This window comes from Anarrhichthys ocellatus, unplaced genomic scaffold (genome assembly GCF_004355925.1).
Source record: "Anarrhichthys ocellatus isolate YVR2014 unplaced genomic scaffold, GSC_Weel_1.0 scaffold10, whole genome shotgun sequence".
NCBI classification, from domain to species: Eukaryota; Metazoa; Chordata; class Actinopteri; order Perciformes; family Anarhichadidae; genus Anarrhichthys; species Anarrhichthys ocellatus.
Genome location: NW_022280040.1, coordinates 8,599,572 through 8,619,372, shown reverse-complemented (window position 1 = coordinate 8,619,372; position 19,801 = coordinate 8,599,572). Strand labels below are relative to the sequence as shown.

Sequence of the window (19,801 nt, the reverse complement as noted above, 5' to 3'; positions counted from 1 at the left end):
GAGTATACTTTGAATATTTTCTTTAACATTGCCAAGATTCAGTTTGTAAATGCGCTATCTTGTCATCCAAGGACATTTTTATGTTCCCAATAAAGAGAACCACTGATGTACCAAATTCAAGTCCCACAGTGGACAGCAGTGAGATGTGTCCTGCGGTTCTGTCTCTGGGGTACTGTAGATGAAAACGTCCAGGTTGAGGGCTGTTGGCCGTAACGCAGTGGGACGAGAGATCACAGGACACTTCTGGTTTTAACTGTGGCCCCGGGCCCTTGGCAGTGCAGCCCTTCCTTAACCACTGTCCCTCTAATTGGCTCTGTGGATAATGCTGGAACTCTGAATTTACATGGAAACACTTTGAAGACTTGAGTACACTCGCCCCCGGGCACAGTCTTACGTTCGCTGTGCCCAGCCTCGGCAGCACACCGCCAACCGAGACAGAAAGCAAACACTCGGTCCGGGAAGGATTGGAAAAAAAAAAAAGTGGAATGTAACATTTGTCTAGGGACCCATGAGATTGGATGTGAAATGAGTACAGTTGTATGTTTACAAAGGATGGAAATAGACTGAGAAAGAGTGGGGGAATACAGACAAAAACATATGGAGTGACGGTATCTTATTTTACAAACACAAAAGTAACCTGGCTCTTGCCTTTCCTGCAGTTTGATTAAGCTGTTTATATAACCCTAACTCTGCACTGAGCCTCAGTGTTCCCACAAATAACAGGGACTCTCCACAGATACAAAATCCAACACATTTATTTCCGCATAGAATTTTGGACCATCGATCTATTTTCCATCACTTTTCCTTTTTCCATGAAAGGCTAAGCAAGAAAACCCAGACGTCCCTGTCCTCCGCAGCATCCCGAGGACCTCCTGAGGTGTTCCCACACCAGCAGGGATATATAATCCCCGCAGTGTGTTCTGGGTCTGCCACGGGGTCTCCTCCCAGTTGGACCAACAGAGGAAAACCTCCACAGGGAGGCATCAAGGAGGATCAGATACTCTTGACATTTGGGTCCTTTCAACGTGAACGATCAGGGGTTATAGTCCAAAAATTCTTGCTGATATTGAAGCTGCTCATTGTGTCCCCAAAGAGTGATTCCAGACACCCTTGCGATTGACTCAATGGTAATATGGTAAAATATATGGGACAAAAGCTGCAATTAACAAGGTCAGAAAACGGCTTCTTTACCCAGAATCTTGCATCTGTAGTGTTAAATCACAGATAGTTTGGTGTCATGATTATTTGTTGAGCACAACCATTTTGCATTGATGAAGATAACATCAATGGCACGGTAGAAGGTCAGATTTACTCTATATTTAAAGGCTTATTCTCTATGATGTGATTTCTGATCTTTAGCAACTTTAAAACAGAAAAAATTAGGCTTTCTTGAATCACTTTCAAGTTATAAATTAGGATGACAGGGAGTTCAAGCAAGGAAGAACTTTTGCGGTTACTGTATGAGGAGAGTTGAAGTGTCGGATGAGTGGACAACAGCGATTTGTGCCCGTTGTCCCCGGAGGCTGCTTTGAGGATGTCAGAAAACTTTGTGATTGCCTGATCCCTTGGTACTCACTGTCCTTGTTTTCTTGTGCTCATGTACTCGAGTGTATGACTGTCCGTTGCAAGTTGCAAGAGTCAACATTACTGTGCATTTTACCGTGCGAACATGGAATAAATATGTACCCGGTTCACTTTGAGACTTGCGTAAGCTGTGAATGCGATTATGACGGCAATATCCCAGCGGTGTCTGTTGTGTGTTTACCAGTCTCAGTCTGATGGCAGTGCTAAACTCCCTCCGGGCCAGAGTGTTTATCTCGCTAGTGTTAAAGGCTCATGGTCTTTGGACTGCACCCAAAAAACGAGGCCTCGCTGTCCGGGCAGCTCGGCCCCGGCTAACTTGTGCTGGTTGACCTCGTTTAAAGGCCTGGCTGGCCGTCTGTCCCCCTGAGCACGGAGCCACAGCACATCCAGCTCTCAGCAGTGTCTCTTTGTGTGTCTCAGTTAGACTAATGCCCAGGCTTGAAATTGAGGTCTGAGACAGATCCAGCACCAATTTATTTAGCCCGGTCCATGCCCAAGAGCTAAACACTTCTTTTTTTAGGATGAAGCCGGCCTTCATTTTCACTAGCAGTTTACAGCACACTGCACATACATGCAAACTCAGTAACAACTACTGTATGAGCAGAGTAAATTGCCCTGCAGTCAAGTATTCTCCTTCTCACCTCCTTTCTCTGCATTTGATAGTTCGGTCTGTAATTATTGGACGATGAGCTTTCCTCGGGGTTTACGTTGTACTCTGTAGCGTCATTACAAATATCTACAGAGGCCCATTAGTGGTTGATTAGGCACTGTGCTGGACCGGAAGAGCGTGGGCTTATTTCAAAGAGGGAGAGTCTTCGGCAGGCCTTAATTAGCCGGCAGAATTGAGCTAGTTCCTGGTTTCCTGGTCAGGTGGAAGACAACCGGCCTCCGCATTAATTAGTGCTGTACTCTGAGAGTTGGTTCTTATTCCCCCGCTTCATGTTACAGAAAGGTGATGAAAGATAACTGCTGTGTTTGATGTCAGGAGGAAGGGTATGTAGTGTGTGTAAATTCTTATGCAGGGAGTGGAATGCTGCAATGTACAGAGGATATGCAATTAGTGAATTTATTTTGAAAGTTACTCTGGTCTTCACTGTCTTCCTGAGCACCAGTATTTATGATGGTGAAGTATGCCTAATAAAATACATACTTTCCTCTCATTTTAGAAAATGTAATTTTTTTTTATCTGATCACTTATTCAAAATATAAAACACACTGGGCATCATTCAAACAGTCACACAAATCTGTGCTTAAACCGTGCGTACGAACATCACATCGCATCACGTCGTCTGATGAGAGGCAGGAGTTTATATAGTGGCTGGATAGAGGCAGGTGAGGGGAGTTGTGCTGATGAGGAGGGAGGCTGACAGGTGCACTGAATGAGCTGACAGGTGAGTGAGATGAGTGAGAAATATAGAGACAGGAGAGAAGGGGCAGAGCTGTGACAAATTCTGCAACATGCAAGCTTTCCTCTCACACTCATTTTGACACGTTTAGCTAATCAAAGGAAACGCAGTACTTGTGAGCATGTGAGAGGACTCTCTGTTGGCCCTGTTTGTGTAAGTAATGATGCTCACAAGTCTTTATTGTGAACTGGCCACTGCCTCCCAGTGGTAGTCCCAGTTCATCCAAGAGGTGATGGATTGAGGTCAGAGTTCTTCCACATCAAACTTGGAAAACCACTTCTCAGTGGATCTGGCTTTGTGCACGTTCATGTAGAAACAGGATTTGTGTTTGGCCCACGAGAGAAATGTAAAGGGTCATGAGGTCAGTCACAGGATGGGAAAGGGGGGGAAAAACACTTTATTTTTCATTTATTTTTCTGATTTCCGTTGTGACATTGCGGATACTCTTCCATGGCTACCGCCAGTGACAGTAGGTCGGATTAGAAAGGCCCGGTGTGAAGGTGACTCACGGCTAGCAACGTTAGCTGTTAGCTGCCCGCCGGCTGCTAACAGCTAACGTTGCTAGCCTTCCAGTCCTGCTTGGCTAAATTTCATGGGTAATACAACATTTTCTGGTGTTATTTATTCACCTTTAGTTAACCAGATAAAATGCAGCTACAGGAGGCAAGTTTATACAAGACAAAATAAAACATTCATACATCTCAAACGATCTTTTTGACATCTTTATTTACTAGAGCACAACATTGTTTATGTAGCCTCTTAATTTTGCGCTCAAAGTGAAAACCCTCGATAATGTAGGGTGAATATTCCTGTGTTTTATTCTTTTTTGTAATATAAGTTGAAGAAAAATAAAATATTGCAATGTCATTTTTCCCAATGTCCTGCAGCCCTAATTGGTTATCATGTGTCTAAACTATGATTTAATGCTTTAGCGTTAATATTTCCCTCAACTGGAACTAAGGGTCCAGCTCAAATCATGACAAATGGCCCCAGACCAACAGTAAACTATGTGACTGGGGTGTCCACATACTTTTGGCCACTTAGTATTCAAGCCTACTTCCCTCGGGCCAGAGCTGAGATGGAGTTGTGGTTTCTGTTTATTGCCTCATATGAGTTTAATTGATTTTAGATTGTTATCAATTGATTCCAACCACGTTACAAACGCCACTGATTGTAAGAAAGGGAGAAATAAAAGGTGTGCGTGTTGTGTCTTGTTTCTGAGCCCTTTTTATAAGCGCTCCGGCACAAGGCAGACCACGCTGGCATGACAGCGTGACGCACACCGATAAAAAGGCTCTCGCTTGCGGTCACACGCATGTCACCATGGCAATTAGTATGTCAGGGTGTGTGTGATTGACAGCTGCCACAGCTGGCATGTGACCAACGAGCGGTGCTGGTGGGCGAAACCATGGTGCACGGAAGGACAACACAAGCTCTTAGTGTGTCTCTCACATGTGGCTGTCATAGAATAATCATATTTACTGTTCTCAAGATTTAATAGATCTTATCAGAAACAACAGTTGGAGATTCTGTGCAGCCAAACACATTATTCTCAATCATATGGACGTATATATGTATAGATTAATTATCAGTTGATGTGATTTCTGCTGTCAGGCAGCAACGTCGACGCCTTCTGCTCACTATGGAAAGAACAGTATGGCTGCCTGAGTTGCTCGCTTTCAATAGAACACCATCAAACATAATTAATAGCAACTGTCGTGCATATTAGAAGTAGGTCAGTGCTACGTGTGCTCTGTTTGAAACACTAGAACAGTATGGTGCCTTGTAATAGCTGCAGGGCCGCAGCTGTGGATTGTTTTAGTAACCGAGTATTCTACAGATTTATTCTATCAATTAATCGAGTAAAAAAATATTTTGTTTTCATAAAGGATCAATAGAAAAAATACTACATTTTGATTGCTTAAATTTAATACAATAATATTATTCAAAGAAATTGCATCATCGAGTTTCTCAAGGAATACTTTAAGCCCTAAATATCTGTTGTGTATTTGACAATAATGTAATCATATAAGATGTGGAAAAGTGATTTTAACTGATATATTGATTTAGAAAAATAGGTTTGGTAGTGATATTAAATAAGTTTAGTTCCATGTTTCAGTATTGTATGATCTGACAATTATTTTCCTCAATTAACTGATTATTTTAATCTATGAAATAGAACAATAGGTGACTTTTTCAATAGTCCAAACCTAAAGATATCTCATTAACTGTGACATATGTGACAGAGAAAAACTCATATTTCTGAAGCTGGATTCAGCAAATACTTGGCATTTTTGCTTGATAAAGGAACATTTTAAAATAGGTGTCGATTCATTTTTTTCCTGTTAACTAATCGACAAATTGTTTCAGCGCTTAAGTTTAGTTAATTTAACTTCCTCATCACCTCAGATGATACTATTTGTATCCTAGAGTCTTTAAAATGTGTTGAATGAATTCCGTCATAATAAAACATTTCTTAGCTAATAAAAAAAACATAGAATTTTGCATTGTTTGCTTACTTGCAGTCTTTTTCTTACCTGCATTTTGCTTATGCGTTGCCACTTTTTCTTGCTTTGTTACTTAAATAATGTGACACCATTAGTTAGAGTATGTGTTGCATCACCAGCACACCTGTTCACGTTTGTATCAAAACATTGCTTCATAGGGCCTCTACTGGTGAAAAACATACACATTGGTACCTTTTTAAGTTGCCTACTTATATTATCAGAGATTTTCATTTGATTTCTTAAATCTATATTTTTGAGAAAACCTCCAATTATTTTCAAATGGTGGAATAGAAATCATCTGAATATAACTTCACCCTACACCTCGACATCCGTCCCTGGTGTCTCCTCAGCTCCTCATCCCTGTGTGGAGACCTTTACACATCTGGTTCAAAAGCTCCTTTTTTCGGCCCCTTGATATGAGTCTGGCTCCTAGGATCCCATGTGACTGATGGCAGGTAGCTGGGAGCCAGACTGCGTTGTCTGGGCCGCTTCCCTCGTTCAACTTACTCCACATCCGAGTCCCCGCATCAATCACCGCAGCAGGCAGGAGTGGGATGCACTGTCAGGGCTATTCCTGTTTCTCCCTGTCACACACACACACACACGCACACACACCTGTCTCTGGCTGTTTCTATAGTGCCTTTGTGAGGTGGGCATATTAGCAGTGGCAGGCAGTAGCTGCAGCACGCTCCACCTGTCCTGAGGAGACTACTGCGGGGAATGAGAAAGGAAATCACGTTGCACCACAGACCTCATTTAAAGCTGCACCAGTTTTATGAAGGAGCACACGACTCAGCAGCCTGAATCATAAAAGAGAGGCACCAACATAAAGCACCATCTAACCTGGAGATTTGTCAAATTTACCCAAACAAAATGTACACTTTGACTCTGTATGTGCTGAATAAAAACTGTCAATATTCAAAGAGAAGCCGACTCACGAACGTCAGTCGCCTCTTAAACGTCTCTCAGTCTTGCCGGGTTGGTCAATATGACTGTTGAGTGAGCAGGTACCTCCAGCTGTCATTAAAACATGCAAAGCTTGGATTGCAAATATGTCCACTCTTGTGGGTGTGACATAGTGTCTGCATACGTAGCGGCAAAGGACCATTTCAAGACTGTCACCACTACAAACGAGGAGTTCAACACGTCGGTGTAGTGCCACTTTAAATGCTTCGGTCTCTTCAGTGGAGTTTGTTTGAGGCACTTGTTCGCTGAATTATAACCTGGTAATTACCTTGTGCTTCTGAGCCCCTGGTCGGGCCTCTCCGAGGCTTTGACAGAGGGCCCGCACTCTCAGCATTCGTACCTCGAGAGACGGGTCAGAAATAGCCCTCTTAAGACCTGCAGAGTCCAGTCCGCTGTGAAGAGCGTCACGCTTCATGTAGACGCTGGTCCTGCCTCTGGATCTCGCTGTCGGGGGCCAAAAACACTTCATAGCGCGTCAAGTGTCGGCTGAAGTACCGCCGCTATTCTGGGCTCCTCGTCGTTTCTTGGGACTCATAAGTCATTATCATCTCTGCTTAGTGTGAAAATAAGATGTTATGTAGTTTTAGGGAGAGAGAGAAAGAGAGCAAGAAAAAAATCATTTTGCTTTTTTTTTTTTACATCAATGACCCAAATGTGTTCACACAGAAGAGAGGATGAAAATCGCATTCCCACAAGAAGTAGAATTAATGCTTCTCCTTTTAATCAAGCCTGTTCTTAATTTAGATATTAATTATATCTCGTAATTTGGCCAACAGCACACAAAGTCTGCCAAGGATGCCCCCTGACGCCCTTCTCCTTTTTTCTCGGCAGTCTGTTTCCTATCAGACTTTCAATCGAATGGAAGACGCTTGACTAATTCATTATTGAGTGGCGAGACGGCACAGTTAGACAGAGAGAGGAATCTCACAACTTAAATAATTAGACATTTGATCCCATGTTCTCCTCTCTGATTCCCGGCTACAGGCTTTACTTTTGGTCTAGTGTTGACATATTGTAATTGCTTCTATATTGGTGTCTCATGAGTCCGTATAACAAGAAGACTGATGACTCATTTATTATCAGGGAAAGTCCAGTTCAAACTGCATCCACTGTCTTCTCTGTGTGGCTGATGTTCATGTTTTTTGTCTCTTCGCAGTGTTCGCCGATCCACGGCCACGGGTTCATCTTGGACAAGTACACGTGCCGCTGCAAGACGGGCTTCTACCACCCCAACAGAGTGGCTGTCAACGGCTTCACCAGTAAGTCAGTGACGAGTCAATCGCCTGTTCACACGTATTCTTATAAAGGATGGTCGGCCCCTACAAGGTGACTTATTAAGAGGTCACTTTCAACCCATCAGAGGAATTTGTTTTGGCAGATTACAGCATGCTAAACTTAGACATTCTGTATCTTAATCCTTTTTTGCTTCCTCTGTCCTTATTATTGGACACCCTGTTCTGTGTCCTTCATGCAGCACAACCTTAAGATGCATTTTAGACTTTGAGCTCATCACAAAGTTTTATGAGATCACATTTATTTTAAGTGATTTGCCAGCAAAGGTTAAAAAAAGAACACAGCAGCCAGTTTGCAGGAGACAAGTCTTGTCTCCTGCAAACTGCTTCTCATTTTGTACAAATATAGCAGGTGAGCTCATTTCATCAGTTCTGTGTATATGTTGACCAGCAGCTGTTATCAAAAGAACCACAAGTTCACCTTTAATATGTGTCGTTATATAACGTCTTCATGTTATAACTATGCTGATGAAAGAGGCACGTGTCACTGCCCTGTCTGACGATGGAAGTAGCCCCGGTACCCGGGGAGGCTAATCAGGTTCAAGGTGGGAAATATCTTTTTAATGGTAGTTACTTTTCCCAGTTTATTCTGTCTGCTGTGAGTTAATTAAAAACAGCTTTTGCAGACAGAAAACCCCAGTGGTTTTCACCTGCCCTCCATCACTCTCATACTTTCATTTCGATCCACTTTCCCTCCTGTCTCATCCCGCACAAACCTCGTACAGCGTCTTCCTCTGTGCCCGTCTCAATTTTACCCCTTTTCTCACCCATTTCCACCGTCTTTTTTTACCCTAAAACATTTTCCCTTCATGCACAGAAAAGCAAAAAAAAAAACGCTTCACAATGTCTTTTCTCAGAGAGCTGGATGTCTGTGCTGTCTGCTTCTGCCTGTTTGTGCTGTTTGCCGTGTACACAAACGTACGTGTTTATGTGTGCACGTCTGCATGAATGCTGTGTGTGTGTGTGTGTGTGTGAGAACACAATAATAGAGAGGAGAGGGCAAGCCTGTTAGCGAGGCGTAGTGCTGCAGTCTGGCCCACCAAGGGTCCAATAACAAGCCTGGTTAATCCACGAGGGGACATCCTTGACACTCCTTTGCGGAGGAAACCAGAGCAACTCACTTTCCTTTGTCTCCCATTGATCTTCCACTGTGGATCTTGTACATTAATATGTGGGAGAAGCCGAGACTTAGCTTCCTCTGACCGTCTGTCAGCTGGTAGGAGCGACAAACCGATGAGAGCGAGCTGAAGGATGTGACTCATTTCTACGGAGATAAGTAGTCCTTTTGAAGGGATCAATGCTGTGCAGAGTCATAGCTTTGAAAAATAGGCCAGTTTCTTTTTAAAGGCAAAATCCCTGCAAATCTCTGAGACAATGGCTGTTTCCAATAAAGCCTCCATAAAAGCTCTGTATAAGTCCACCATTCGTTATCTATCCAACCATATGGGCATCTCTTAGGGGGATTTACCAATAACAAGTCCACTCGCTTCTTGTTGTCCCTCTTTAGGTTTTACCTTAGTTTACCCTGGGAGGTTTTTAGCTTTCGCTGCTGTCCGGTTTGGCAACAGAGCAGCTCTTTTTTAAGCATGTAGTGGTTGGAAATTCTTGAATATGTGCACTTTCCCCACCCAGATCTTGCGCCTAGCTTAAATACACATATTTTCCTCATGGTTTGAGCCAATCTGTCCTGTCTTTAGACTCCCCAATCATCCCCGTCCTTGTCAGGATTAAACAAATGACTCAGGTTGTGGCGCGTCTCTGTGGGCTTTTTCTAAGGAAGCCGCAGTTATCAGCCTTGAAGGATATGCCAGTGACTGAACAAGGTGCGGCGGTGTTGACTTTTCATGTTCACACATATAGATCCATCTCCCTTGTGTTGACACAATGTCGATGAATCCTTGTACGGTCAGAGAGGGATAAGAATATATACTCGAAGAAGCACTTCATCTCCTTTATCTTTCAATACCGGCCTCATATCCGGAGGAAAACACAATGACCAAGGCAACTTAAGAAAATGGTAGTTGTTGCGACACAATCTGCTTAATTTTAGGTAACATTTCAACTGTTTATATATTACTTTTAGCTACTAATTTAAATCATGTATCCATTATTTTTTGGTTAACAGTTTAAACTATTATCACTTTAAGCATTAAACAATGTATTTATTATTTATCTGTTTCTTACTTACCAGTTTTCTAGGCACTGTCAATTGCAACACATGGTTCTCGGGTTTTACATCAATAGGAATACGTTTTTATAACCGAATCATAATTCCCAAAATCAAGGTAAAGGACTCACTGTCTTGGAGAACAAAAGTAACGACAACTGAAGGTTGATCAAATCCGATGATGGTAAGATAACTGGGACAGGTGCTGATGTTCTTGCTCCTCTATTTCTCCATCTTGTTTTGTGACAGGGAGGGGGAGGGGGAGAAAGGGCAAAGCTGCAGACAGCGGTCCCAATGCGGACGAGGGGTCTTCCAGCGACTGCCTGCCGTGTCAGCAGGGCTGCGCCTACTGCAAGGACGAAACCCCCTGTGTGGCGCGAGAGGACGGAGCTCTGCGCTTGGCCGTGGTCTCCTTCCAGTGCCTCTGCATGCTGATCGTCTTCGTTAGCATGGTGCTTGTCTACTACTTTCGCAGGAACAAGGTATGTATCCTCGCACGACAGAGACAATAAAGCTGTGTTTTTCTTTGTTATTATTTAAATCTTTAAGATAGGTCACCACACAATAATCTCCTTCAGCTTTTGGGGAATTTGTTCAGTCACCATTAAGAGTGAAAGTTTAAAAGACACAGATTCAATGCACAATTACAACTTCACATCAGTCACGCGTTTGATGTTTTCTGGGCCATGTGGTCATCAAAGCCCTTTGGATCAATAAACCAGTGAATGTGTTTGTGGGCGGTCACCACAAAGCTTTGAAATCATTTCAAACAGCCGAGGCACCGCGGATCAACTCCACATCAGCCCCTTCGACAGCGACCAGTGTGTCTAAACGAGAGCGCTGAATTCAGAAGTGACTCCGATTGATAGCCGGGGCCACTGACCGCTTCACGCTTCTCATTTTGAGGGAGAATATGACAGGATGTAACTTTCCAAAGATGAAATTCATGCTGGTGTTTAGTTCACATCATATATTGTCATCAAATCTATCGCTGTTGTAAAATGTGTCAGTGCGAAATATTGATTCGGTTTTGTGTGTTCGCACCTGGCTGACAGTGTCATCGTAGTCTAATTCAATCACTTTAGCAAATAATTTATTCTTTACATCAACTTGAAAGGTGTTGAGTGACATTTTCATTCAATTCTCACCAGTGTTTTCTGAGCCTGGTCTTTCTGGGGCGGTTTAAATCCTTAACGGATATAATTGTCACTTTGCCATCGAGGAATCTGAAGCAACGACCTCATTGCATCATTGCGAGCCACTACTCTCCACAAACTACTTTTAGCTATAAGACAAAGATGAGCTGGATGAAAGGTGTGCAGAACGCTCTAAATGAGGGGAACATTTTATTGTCATTTTGCAAAATGTGGCCCATTGCCACATGTCTCATTGTCATGTTGGCAAAAGCCTCGTGTTGTGTTACAGAACTGCTGAGCTCAATTTAAATACAAGGTTTTTTTTTTAGATGTGGTGATTTACTTTCTACCCAAGTAAACTTTTGACCAAACTTATGAAATCCTCTGAGCCTCTAGTTGTTACTCTCAATTAATCGTCTTAATTAAAGGCTTTGTTTTGAGCGTTGGACGTGTGAAGATTAGCCTGAAGACTCACCTCAACGCTGACAGGGGAACATCTAGCGGCTCTATCTCCCTCACACCTGAAGACTCCAGCATTATATCAACCGGAGTTCAACAAAGGATCGCTGCCATTAATAATGCAGATAAAAGTTTGAGATACTCCAGGGCTTTGTCATCACTTAAACACTACTTATGTAATCCCCAGTCATCTTATCAAACTAAGTTTAAGAGCTTAGCTTTTAAGCTTCTCACAGACTTTGCAATAAATTAAAAGTTTTTCATAAACAAATCAGTTAATTTGGCTTGTAGATTTTAATTTATCTCAAACAAGATAAACACTCATCTGCTCTAGATAGCTGTGAGTAGTGCTTTGTGTTGTCTTTTGCATGTGTTCTTAAATGAGTGGCTCAGTTGTCCCATGCTCTTTGAAAGCCCCCTCAGGCGTCTCTTCAATTTGTGGACGATATTTTGTTGAATATCGTCCACAATAGGAGCACAGAAAGAGCCTGACATGGTGAACCCTTCTATAAAAAGTCCTTGAGGCAGGAGCTCTCAATGGGCTTTGTTCTCTTTCAACCAACGAAGAAGAAAGCTCCAATCCGCTTTTAAGTCCTCCTGGAATATTATGATCTCCTGCTGGTTTAGACTTGTTTAGACCTGCTGCAATGTGAGAGTTATATTCCAAACTGTCCTGTATCCATTTTGTAGGAAATATAAAAAACATTATCATTGTGAACATTATAATTGAGTGATTTTGGACATAAAAATTAAGAGTCGGTGGAGACCAAAACGGAGCTAAAAGATGGTGAATAGGAGACAAAAACACATCTCCAAAAAAGCTTGCTGCCCCAGCCCCATGTAGCCAAAACTCTGTTAATGTAGCTTTAAGTATGATGCATAAACGATAAGTTTAATAATAGGTGTGTCTTTCTTCTTCTGCAGAGTATCCGAGCATCAGGTTTAGTCCTGCTGGAGGCCATCCTGTGTGGAGCTCTGCTTCTCTACTTTCCGGTAAGCCTGAGACGCTCGCTAGTGTGTGTGTGTGTGTGTGTGTGTGTGTGCAGGTCGGTATCCTTTCATGTGCTCATTTCTCGACATGTTTGTTGATAATCCTCATGCCAAGCTCCTTTGAGCTGAAAACAAAAATCTTCTCCTTGACTGAAGGTTGGCATTCAGTTTGACCTTTGGTTCACGCTGTCACTCATTCATCTAAACCAGAACAAAGCTTCGTATCTGCATCAGCGGCACCGAGCGGGATTGTTTGCCTTGTCAGACAGTGCATACCTCAGTCCATAAATCATACCTGCCGTGTTTTCTTTTTTCACGGCCGCATGGAGCTGTGATGAGCAGTGTTTTCACAGCCACAGTGTGATAAAACGGGACTGGCAGAGACAAATATCCCAGGGCGTTTTTGGTGACCCCCTGCTAAATGTACACAGAGCGGGCCAATGAACCCAGCAGCCTGTCAACACCACCATCTGTTGACCAGCCTCACGCGCTGCTTCATTCAGACCTTCACACGGAATAAACTCCCATTACGTTTTATGTGATCTTAACCTTTTAAAGTCCCAGAGGAATGGATGTTAGAGCGTCTTTAGCTTCTGAACGGAGACATATTTCTCAGTGAAATATGTGGGCTCCCCGCCCACCCGCTGGCAAAACTCCTCTGATGACCCGTTCGGCTAGCTGGTCGCCTCAGGTCTCATTTGATTGGTGGATTTTTTGTTAATGCCCCTGCTTTTTTTCCTTGCTATATTTGCATTGTTTCACCATTTTCATTGCTTCTTCTTGGATATGTGCTTACGACCTGGCTCTTGGTGGCTGTGTTTTTTGTTTTTTGCATTGGTTTTCAATTTTTCTTTTTTGCCCCGTATGACTTCTTGGTATTGCCTTGGTACTGAAAATGGCTTTTTGTGAGATTGAGAAAACTTTGGATGCATATACAGTGTAAAAGAGCTTAAACATGTGGAGACAATAACAGTTATTGTAATCTGCATCAGCAAAAAATCAATCGAATTTTGTTATAAATAATAAACAGTGCCATCGTTTGCTTCTGAAGCGCCTCGTTATACCGCAGATTTATTCCTGCACATGACCAGACTCTGTCCAACACCCACGTACCGTTGATTTACACAAATCTACCATTACGTCCTCCTCTTGGGTGCTCAGGGCATCGGCTAATTGCAATTTAGTTGCAATCATGTGGAGCTATATGCTTACCGAAGCAATGCCTGGTAAATGTAATTAACGGCAACTGATTTAAAGCCGGCTAATCAATGCAATTTGCTGCGACAAGGTCCTGGGAAGTAATAATGTTTGAAATTTGCAGACTGAAAGAAAACTTGGAGGTTATTGGTTAGTGAATGGATGATAATCCTGTATCCAGCTGGTGTAGTGATGCCACCAAATGCTAAGAATAGACTGCTTGTAAAAAGGTAGTACAAAGGGAACTTTACTCTGTCGCTATGAATCCTACCTTGTTTAGATGTTAGATTATTCTATTAGGTTATTCTGTACCGTTGTGCTAAAAACGGTCACTGTGCACACGGCCAATGTTTTTTTTTTTTTTGAGAAAATATCTCAGCCCGATCTTGTGAGAGCAGCATCTCTCTGCATGGCTCTGTGCAGCACGCTAGATTGATCTCCACCCTGATGCATTTCCATGTCTCCCCGTGAGAATCCCACATGAGCTGCGAGCGTGAGACGCATCACTCCCAATCTAAATATAGATTCAGAAATATTCCGCCGCCGCTGCTGCTGCTGCTGCTTCTGCTTCTATTTTAAATAATTCCTCTGTTATTAAACAGCAGGAGATGCATCTTATCCTGCTCCCATGACATTCGGCTTTTTGGACTAATGCAACCCCCCCCCCCACACACCAAAACCCCCTTTCTCTCCTGAGTGTGTCACATGCAATAACTTCATCCCCTCCACCCCCCTGCTTTGAAATGAGAAGGGAGGAGGGAGGAACAGGGAGTGCAAGAAGGAGAAAGGCAAAAGTATGGCAGTGCCAAAGCCGGCTATTTCCGTCTGGCTGTGGAGATGAGGAGGGGGAGGGGGGGACACACATTTGTGATTCACAATGTGATCCCTGGATTAGCTTGCCAGCCCTGCGTTTGTCTCTTTGCAGCTTCTTATTGACGCTGCTGGGGAGGCTTAGATGGCAGCAAAGTGACAGAGTTTGGTTTGCTTGTTTTATTTTTTTCAGACTCCACCATCTCCTCCTTCAGCCGAGACAGGAACACACACACACACACAGACTACTGAATCAGAGGAGCTGCATTGTAGTACAACAGGCCTCAACTCGTCAGAAGATAGGTGCTTCTATAATAGGGGCAAATGCAAAAAGGCAGATCATTTAAACACGATTTTACTTGTCATAACAATATTTGCAGTTCACGTGTCACACAATAGCTTGTCGAAGGGATAATACATTTGAGTATGCATATAGAAAATGGGAGGACATGCTGTAGTAGAACAACAATAACAGTATAAGGAGCGTGTAAACACAGCGTATGAGACTGATTTTCCCTTTGCTACTTCCTGCCCACCTGTGTGTGCACCGGTGTCGGCTGCCCCAGAGATAATGGCAGTTGCCGCTCCCTGCATGTTCTCCCCCGTGAGGCGTGTCACACCTCCTGCTCTGCCGCTTATACATTCAGAAATGTTAACTCGCATGTAGAAGTGGTAGTCTGCAGGTTTCTATTTTTAATTTTCACGACACCTTGTTAAGCATTGAATGCCGGTGTTTTTGCAGTGCACTTCCCAGAGATTTGTTACTTGACTTGTTAGTCAGGTTTTACCTTGAATTATACTTTGATATGATCATTGTGTATCTCAAGGATATTAAATTAAGCGGAACTACTTTAACCTCAAGGTATTTGGCAACAAGTCGTCCAACAAATACATAGTTTAGTGACTTTCTGAAAACCATTAGAGCATCTTCTAAACTAGTGCTCCTGTCGGCAAGATGACATCGTTTTAAGGCTGTTTTAAGAGTTGACCGCTCGACCAACACAGTTTCTGATGAGGACAATATCTTTGTAAAAGTACCAACCTGGAAATTTTGGGATCTGCCTAACATGATGACAATACTCTGAGAAGGATTACATCACTCTGCTTTCCCATGTTGATATAACCCTTGGGGTTAGGGGCAGAGTAGAGAGCATCATGTCCTGCTCAATAAATCCTTTGCCGTTTTGAAATCGGTGACCTTTGAGTACGACCCCCCCCCCCCCCCAGGTCCTTTGTTCCTTGTCTTTCCACCTGTCCAATCTCAGCATTGTCTTGGTGCCAAGCTGGGCCGAGGTGCCACCTCAGCCCAACTCAGGGCTCCGCCGTGCATGGCAGGCAGGCAGGCAGGTAGGGCCTCACAGCACATCAGGGGGCTAATGAGAAACGGTACAGCCAGGGGATAATGTATCCTGACCTGACAGGCCATGAAACACAGTCTGCCAGCCAGTTCCCTCCTGTGCTCTCTGCTCGGCCTGCCATCCAAGCTGTTCTGACACTTTCAATCTGACTTAAGTGGATTTGGAGGGTTGCTGTTCCCTTCTCCCCCTCTCTGCAAAGTGCTGTGGAGTCCCCCCCCCCCGCCCCCAAATAAAAGTTGAAGTTGAGGATACGCAGCTGCAGCTGGAGTGTTCCTTTTATCTACATGTGCAGGCAGACAGAAATGATGAGAGACTGGAAAGAGAACGATAGCATCTCCACATGTAGGCAGGCTATTCCCTGTCTGATATGTCCCTTAGTGCCCAAGCAAGATGGGAATATCTCAGCATCTAACTGGTGATGGGGAAGGGAAGGGATTTGCGGGAGGCGAGCACCAGCCAGCCCTGGGCTCGACTGCGCAGAGTGTGAGCTGGATGTAATTTACACTCGGCCCACCTCAGGGAGCAGCGGGAGCAGAAGAAAGCATTACCTGCCTCCAGAAAAATGACCTTCCCATGTGGCAGTGGGTGTCGGCTTTCATATATAAATGGATCCATTGCTATTACAAAACCCCACCTCTCCTCCGCTGCCTCCTCCCACTCTCTCATATTGAAGGTGTTTTGAGACGGGGAATGAGCAGGAGATATTGACCAGAAAAAGCAGGCCATGGGCGGACCGGGTGTCTGTCCTTATTTCATGTCAAAGCAGTAAAAGTAGCACAAGAGCTTTGTTGTGACAGAATGATTCCCGAGGCTGCACCATCCCATCCTCTGCTCACATGGAGGCAGACACACTAAATGGCTCAAAGTCATTTTTCTCCCCTTTAGCTCGGAGCAGATTCATGAGAAACTCTGATAACAAAAGGCTGCATTGCAGCGCCGTCTGTTCTTTTGACTGGAAATGGCTAACGGTTTTAGATTTAGTCATATTAAAAATCGACAAACTGATATGTCTATACTGCGTCATTGACAGATGACTAATGTATGATATTTTATTTTGGCATTTTCATTTCAGTAAGTGCTCCATTAGTATGAGGTTGCTCTTCGAGTCGTTGTAGCTGACAATAACAATAAGTCATCATTCAAACCATAATTTAAAATTTCTACTAAGTCTAACAGAGGTACGATTTGGAGGCATTAAAACCATTTGGGTTGCACCATCAGCGTCTTAATTTTCTAAAGTTCTGACCACATTCATTGAGAGATATTAACAAATGAATATAAACATGTCTGAGAGGATTGGCAGCCACAATTCACCAGTCTACACTGCAGCTTCCTGCTGTCTTTGAGGTCTGATAAGTCAGCACAAAGGAAAATTGCTTAATGGCACCAAACAGGAAGATGTAGCTATATTGTAAAAATGTGATCTAAATTATTATAGGTATCTTTTAGCTCTTTGTTTTGGTTTTCTGAGCCAACTTAACTGTTCTAGTTCACTCTTACTACTCTCATCAACCTCATTTCCAGCTGTAGCAGGCAGTCGTTTTTGTCAACAACATGTCAAAATGAATGCTAATGGTGCTCTGTGTCTGCTGCATTCAATTCCCGTCACTTCTCTTTTAAAGGGTCAGAAGATTTTGAATGTTGGATGACTCACTGTGCACTCGGGGCATTTACAGCATACAATCAAATGAGACTTTGGGCGGCTAGTTAGCCACACTGATCGTATAACACGACACCCTATTTGAGCGTAACAAGAGCTAGACTGTAGTTCAATGACTCCTGGATGTAGTAAGTATGTAATGCTTGGATTTCCACAATATTTGAGGACAGAATAAGTCAAAAGGGCAGTTCTTTTTCTTTCTTTTTTTTAAAGAACTGCCCTTTCAAAGAACACTGTAAACCGCTACAACTGATAGTGATCAAATGTATGTAGATGTAATATGTTACCACAAAAACTGTGTTACATGCACAAGTAAATGTAAGGAACTCTTTAGGTATAATCTCCCTATAAACCCACGTAAGGAGTGAGCATTTCATCCATACATTGCCAATGTCTGCAGAACACCTACAGACAAAACGTAAGCAGGTCAACAGCCGACTGTCTGTGAAGTAAGAGACAGAGTGTGTATGACAACAGACCACAGGTATTTCCACTCTCTACTGAGTGCGGTAAACTCATTTCACGGCATTGAGGGAGAGGTCTGACATCCTATGCGATCGATACGCTGCGGGACACTGACCTTCACACGAAAGACGATCAATCCCTGAAGCTTTCCCCGTCTTCATCGACCCCCTGCGCGCACACACATATTTGCATTTTTATTGTCTACACACTACAAGCTAATTACAAACTGCTGCTTTTCGATCCTCTTTTTTTCTAACTGCATTTGTCTAAAACAAGAATCCACCCACATGTTTTTTTAAGCGTTATTTGCTGAATATCTCCTGTCTGCCCTAGAGCGAAAGCTAATTATCTAAAGCGGTCTAGCACAAAATGATTTGTGTATGCTCCGTGGTGCATCCAGTCGGGCGTCATATTTTGTTTGTGGGTGCGCTACCATCCTCACATGAAGCCTTCGGCGACTGCAGAGGTCCAGAGTTTGTGTTTTCATGACATTTAGCGCTAACACTAGCTGTGTTCGTGGGGGAAACCTTACTATTATTTAAACTCCAGTTAAGGTCATATCTTAGGTCTCATGTATGCTTCAAACTAACTAGGTTGTACAATGTCTTGTACCTGTTTTGAGCGGCCATTATCAGAGGCAGGGTAAAAAGCATCACAGCCACAAGGAGAGGTGAGACACAGTGAAATGTGCAACATCACAACAGCTCCCTGGAAAGCTGCTGCTCGCACCACAGCTGGCTGTCTTGCGTCAGCGCCGTGTCAACAGGGACACTCTCTAGTGGATAACCAACCCGCTGCATCTGAGTGTGTGTGTGGAGCCAGCTGGTGGGTGCTGAAATGGCAGATGATTAGGAATGAAATATAACTGCAAATTAAGTGACTGTGTGTTGATTGAATGAATAAGTGGGTGAGCGTGTGAATCTTGCTCTTGTTGTGTTTGTCTATTCTTTTAGAGTTCCGTCACTCCAAATTCAACCAGTGATCATTGTTAAATAGATAGACGGAACAATGGATGGATGTATCCTGCATGTAAATCTGCTGGGATGTCTGTGTACTACATGTGGTATCGTTCTGTGACAGTCTTGATTTGTCTTAAATATCTGATTAAAGAAATAACATCTCAGTGGAACATGTAGCTTATCGCAGGGATTGTCTTCTCGCTGCGGCAGCCTCCGGTTCTGACGAGTGAAGCCAATGAGGGAGTGTCTTAAACTTGCATTCCCTCTACTGGCCAGCAGGGGGCGACTCCTCTGGTTGCAAAAAGAAGTCTGATTGTATAGAAGTTTATGAGAAAATTACTCTACTCACTCTACTTCTCACTTGATTTATGAACTCAGTAAACATGGTAAAAGTTGATGTTCTCAATCGCTAGTTTCAAGTCTTCTTCAATACAGCATGATGTTCATTTAGTAAATTATGGTCCATTTAGAGTCAAATAGACCATAAAGAGGAGTATGCTTTAGGGCGTGGCTTACTGTGATTGACATGTTGCTGCTGCTACCAGAGCCGTATACGGTGTCTCTACATCACTCCTCCATAGTCCAAATATGATAACATGCGTTCACTGGTTGCAAAAACCCAAAATGGCGACGGACGTAATCCAAGATGGCGACGGCCAAAAATCGCCGAACTCAAGGCTTCAAAACGTCAGTCCACAAACCAATGGGTGACTTCACAATGACTACCTCCACTTCTAATAAACAGTTTATGACAATATCACAGGTTCAAACCCCCAACAACAGCTAATTTCCCCATCAACAGCCATCATGTCATCGTCCAAAAACAAAACACCTGCTTAGTCACT

At 43.3% G+C, this 19,801-nt stretch overlaps 1 protein-coding gene across 2 annotated transcripts in view; it reads left to right on the top strand.

The window, feature by feature from the left end:
- The window catches only part of gpr158a (G protein-coupled receptor 158a), a 61,089-nt gene that overhangs the window by 20,886 nt on the left and 20,402 nt on the right, over positions 1–19,801 (top strand). For both annotated transcript variants that reach the window (XM_031849854.1, XM_031849855.1), the window contains exons 3-5: positions 7,620–7,722; positions 10,172–10,404; positions 12,442–12,510. In XM_031849854.1, coding sequence (XP_031705714.1) covers positions 7,620–7,722; positions 10,172–10,404; positions 12,442–12,510 — 405 coding nt within the window. The remainder of the gene's footprint in view (positions 1–7,619; positions 7,723–10,171; positions 10,405–12,441; positions 12,511–19,801) is intronic.